At 39.2% G+C, this 4,697-nt stretch overlaps 2 protein-coding genes across 2 annotated transcripts; one reads left to right on the forward strand and one right to left on the reverse strand.

Annotated features, from left to right (window-relative positions):
- Positions 1-411: 411 nt before the first annotated feature.
- Positions 412-1,136, reverse strand: SARC_12385 (hypothetical protein). Its single transcript, XM_014293508.1, has one exon. The coding sequence runs from the start codon at positions 1,067-1,069 to the stop codon at positions 497-499; it is 573 nt and encodes a 190-aa protein (XP_014148983.1). The 5' UTR covers positions 1,070-1,136; the 3' UTR covers positions 412-496.
- A 1,802-nt stretch (positions 1,137-2,938) lies between these two features.
- Positions 2,939-3,633, forward strand: SARC_12386 (hypothetical protein). The gene has a single exon (XM_014293509.1). It carries the CDS (start codon positions 2,981-2,983, stop codon positions 3,551-3,553), a length of 573 nt encoding a protein of 190 aa, XP_014148984.1. The 5' UTR covers positions 2,939-2,980; the 3' UTR covers positions 3,554-3,633.
- Positions 3,634-4,697: the final 1,064 nt, after the last annotated feature.

Consider the following 4,697-nt stretch of genomic DNA (forward strand, 5'->3'; position numbering starts at 1 on the left):
ATTATATATAAATACATTTATATATATATATATATAATATATAAGTTTATATGCACGTAGCCTCTTGTATACTTTAGCTCTAAGTACACCCAAAATAGTGATATTATCGCATATTATATTTAAGTCGGTGACAGGTACAAATTCGTCTAAGTTGTCACCGATTCTGCATGTGTATTGAACATAGACATGGGTTTCGGTAGTTTATTGTTAGCAGCAGCATTTATAAAAATAGTTAGGGCTGCTGACATTTATTTGACTCATTAACCATTGAGTGGCTCATCGAATTTTGAGTACCGAAGAGGCGGTCCCCGCCAGAACACACGAGCACGGGAATAGACTAGCCAAAGACACTCAGAACAGGTTTAGTTAGCAACAAGCAAAGTTTGAATAATATTGTGTGACATATCTGAATCAAATAGAACCTTAATGTTTATTCAGCATCGCTTTTGCGCTCCTTCCGCGTCATTAACAGCACTATTTAAGAGACAATAAACTATTAGTCTTTGCAACAGAAGTGGGACGCACACTTCATATTGCGATGACTGTTGTTGAACCAGCGCTGGCATTTTCTGTTGTTCTTGACTTTCTTGTTATACTTGTCCTTGCACACATCCTGGTTGTTGTCCTTACATGTTAGCCATTCGGACTTCGGCTCCTCACGACACTCAGCAATCTCACATCCATCTTCAACCAGTGTGAATCCCCACTGGCAGTACATCTCAAATTCCATCTGGGGCTTAGCTGCAGGGCATGATTTGGGTCGACACTCCGGAAGTTCACATCCATCGTGGCCAGTCTTATATCCATTCTCACATGGTGACCCGCACGGAATCATGTCATGGCACTGATCGGGTGTGCAACACAAAACCATCGGGTCAAATGTTGACCAAGAAACTCCATGGGGCTTGATTCGGACATCCTTAGCTATTTCGTTGTATTTAAAACCTACTGGACATTCATTATCTTTGATCCACTTCTTACACAACTTGAAACTGCTGGTTCCGGAGGAACCAGCCATGGCAACAGCCGAAGCGCTGGCGAGGACGAGTGTGGTGGCAAATAACTTCATTTTAGTAGAAAGGCAGTTATATAATTGGTGTTTGTTAGTGTTCAAGCGATACTTTCTGAATGTTCTGGCATTTATACATGATTTTGTCAACGCTTAAATACGCATTCCCAATCAACATATCTGATGAATGTCAAACTATTCATCAGGCAATACATTACAGTTTTCTGATATCTTGAGTCTGACCCATAAATAGAATAAAATTCTAGCGGCTAGCTTCCAAGTAGTTCGAAACTTTGGGGGTTGACATGACCCTCTGCCCTCTGCCCTCTGAATATAGTCTCTTGAAAACTAGCTTGATACGGAGAGTCGGAGACAATCCTGGATACATAAACGGCCATGATTATTATTTGACTGTTTGGTGAGTGTTTACAATGAGTAGTTTCGCTGTTTCAAGCATACATCGCACACGAGTTGCAAGTAGTAGAAATATAGATCGGAGCAGGAGTAGATTTCAATGTTTGCTATATTTAATTTGAATCCTATTGAGTCTATTGACTTTATTCATGTTATATATTTTATGCAGAAGCACCATAAAGTTTTAACTGTTTTATGCTAGCCATTCCGAACTGGTTCCCACTGGTTCCCAGTTCCCAACTTCCCACTGGTTTATTTTAAAAATATCCGTTTATATCGACTGGCTCATTTGAGCCATTACATACTATAGTTTTTTTTGTTTAAAAAAAACAAAAGAGAGAAACAAGTAGCTTCTGTTTTAAGTTTTCTGTATTTATTTTTAAATAGTCCTATTTACAGGCGCCTCACAGGTTCACACTCTCTGGCCAGACTTCAATTCGTACTTCACTTTTGGTGAAAACGTAGTACGTTTTACGTTAACGCGTCAATTTGCGTGTTTACGTATTACGAATTGAAGTCTGTCTGGCTCATCAGGCTGTCACAATCTATTTCGGTTTCCATGAAGGCTTTATAGTTTATAAATAGTTTATGCAGTCTACAGGACTCTCACTTCATATTTATTTTAAAAAATAGTTAAAAAGGTTTGTTTTTTTAAGCGTTTTAAAGTATATCGGGGGCAAATCGACCTTGTATTTTTTTTTCAAATTTGCACCTGAGAAATTGACCTTTTTTTCCTGAAAAGGCGATTTGAAACTTATCACAACCGGGACAATGGGAAAAATAGGACAATTCGTGACAGTTGGGCCGCCTCAAAAAATGAACCTATTTGTAAACCCATAGGACTATATTTAGGATAAACATTTAACGTAAACACATTTTTCTGTTTTATTTTTGCGTTTTAACGGGAAACGTAATGAGGTTTGCTTCCCGCTCTTGTGCCATTCAAGACCAGTGTAATTTCAAACTTTACAATATCCAATTTTAAGACTTGTGTATTGTGTGACTGTCTGACTGAGTGATAAGTGATGACAGTGATGAGTGATGAACTGAAGATAAATGATAAGTAATGGCTCATTCTCGAGTAGCAACTAGCAAGTATACTTTAAACTACAAAACTCTGTTGTCCAGACATAAAGTCCAGACTCCAGAATATAGCGTCAGCAACACTTTATGAACTATAATACTTTATGAACCAGGCAGCAGTGACCGGATCAAGCATTTTATGTTCTATTTTAGTCTTTTGTTTTTTTGTCGTTCGCGACGTTGTATTATACAGCCAACTTGACTCAACACTTTGAAGTAGGAAGTGTGAATTGCGAACTTGTGAAGTTTGTAAGATACACACGATACATCAATCAAAGATACATCAGTGATTCTCGCATAAAAAAACATGGCTACCATCTGTGTAGTACAATGAATATAATTCTTTCCAATGTAAAGAGTTTTTCATTCAGTGGAACTATTCGTATATAAGTGTATAATTTTGATAGTGAAATATTATATTCTACAAATATACGAAAAAGAAAACACGATCAACTGCAAAATATCATCACTGAAATGAAGTTCTTTACCACTACTCTCGTCTTCGCCAGCGCTTCGGCTGCTACCATGGCTTTCTCCTCCGAGAGCAGCAGTTTCGAGTTGTGTAAGAAATGGATCAAAGATAATGAATGTCCAGTAGATTTTAAATACAACGATTTAGCTAAGGATGTCCGAATCAAGCCCCATGGAGTTTCTTGGTCCACATTTGACCCGATGGTTTTGTGTTGCACACCCAATCAATGCCATGACATGATTCCGTGTGAGTCTCCATGTGAGAATGGATATAAGTCTGGCCACGATGGATGTGAACTTCCGAAGTGCCGACCCAAATCATGCCCTGCAGCTAAGCCCCAGATGGAATTTGAGATGTACTGCCAGTGGGGATTCAAACTGGGTGAAGATGGTTGTGAGATTGCTGAGTGTCGTGAGGAGCCCAATTCCGAATGGCTAACATGCAGGAACAATAACCAGGATGTGTGCAAGGATAAGTATAACAAGAAAGTCAAGAACAACAAAAAGTGTCAGCGCTGGTTCAACGACAGCCATCCCAATATGAAGTGTGCGTCCCACTTCTGCTGCAAAGAGTAGATGGTTTATTGTCTTTCAAATAGTGCTGTTAATGTCGCGGAAGGAGCGCGAATGCAATGCTGAATAAATTTGATTCCGTTATGTCACAAAAATTTCCATCATTATCCAAATTGAAATCAACATATGTATTTATAGTGTATTTTTGGCTCGTCTATGCTGATGTTTGAGTGTTCTGGTGACGATTGCTTCCTCGGTCCTCACAAGCCGCTCAGTGGTTCATGACTCGATGAATGTCAGCGAGCCTAGCCACATTAATACTGGCTTCTGCTGGCAATGAACTACTGGATTTCAAGTGTATCTTCAATATAGGCAGAATCTGTGACACTTTGTACAAAGAGGATACCTGTCACCGACAGTGCCTTCTGGATTCAGTGCGCAGAACAATCTTGACCGACATATATTAGGGGTAGATTTTATAGTGTCCGCAAATATCTATTAAACCAAGGGCCCGGTTGTTGGAGCATACCAACCACGAGAACAGCTTCGAAATATACAAAAAGTGGGTCCAAAATTACAAATGCACTAGGTGCTCCGCGTAACTATATAGGACTAGTCAGAGAATTGTGGTGTTAAAATAGAGTCTGCATCCAATCATTTGTCTAAACTTGTACTGCATGCATAATGCAGGGTCTACCTGGTTTTGTTCTGAGAATTCGTATTGAAACAAAACATGCAGCATATTGCTTTAGATTCTCAAGAACACCGCGTGCTTTTCTGCTTGTCAACTTCCTATTCGTCTTTTAAACGCCTGTCTATATATTTCGCACAGTAGCCACGATCAGCAAATAAAACTATCCGTATGTCTAACGGGGGTTGCTATTTATAATGTACGCATAAAGCGCAATCTTCACTCCCCTGCTGCACAGGTTGATATGATCATGCTAGCCTCCCTAATCGGGATGCAATTGGGATTTGTTACGATCTCTTTACTTTATGGAAATACAGATGAGCAAAAATGGAAATAAATCGTAGCGACGTTCATTGCACGGTACAGTCAGTCTATTCGCTACGTACATGACTTCTATCAATTGAAAATAAAGTTATTGTTCCTGTTCTCTCCTACATAGATACAATTGCATGCACACTTCACAGCATATGTCCTGTTGGCAGGTACTCTATTCATTTGATTCTATTGATATATATA

The sequence above is a fragment of the Sphaeroforma arctica genome (assembly GCF_001186125.1).
Source record: "Sphaeroforma arctica JP610 unplaced genomic scaffold supercont1.2265, whole genome shotgun sequence".
Lineage (NCBI taxonomy): Eukaryota > Ichthyosporea > Ichthyophonida > Sphaeroforma > Sphaeroforma arctica.

Excerpts from the sequence above, each read along its gene's own strand:
- SARC_12385 (XM_014293508.1), bottom strand. The coding sequence starts at position 1,069 with ATGAAGTTATTTGCCACCACACTCGTCCTCGCCAGCGCTTCGGCTGTT.
- SARC_12386 (XM_014293509.1), top strand. The coding sequence starts at position 2,981 with ATGAAGTTCTTTACCACTACTCTCGTCTTCGCCAGCGCTTCGGCTGCT.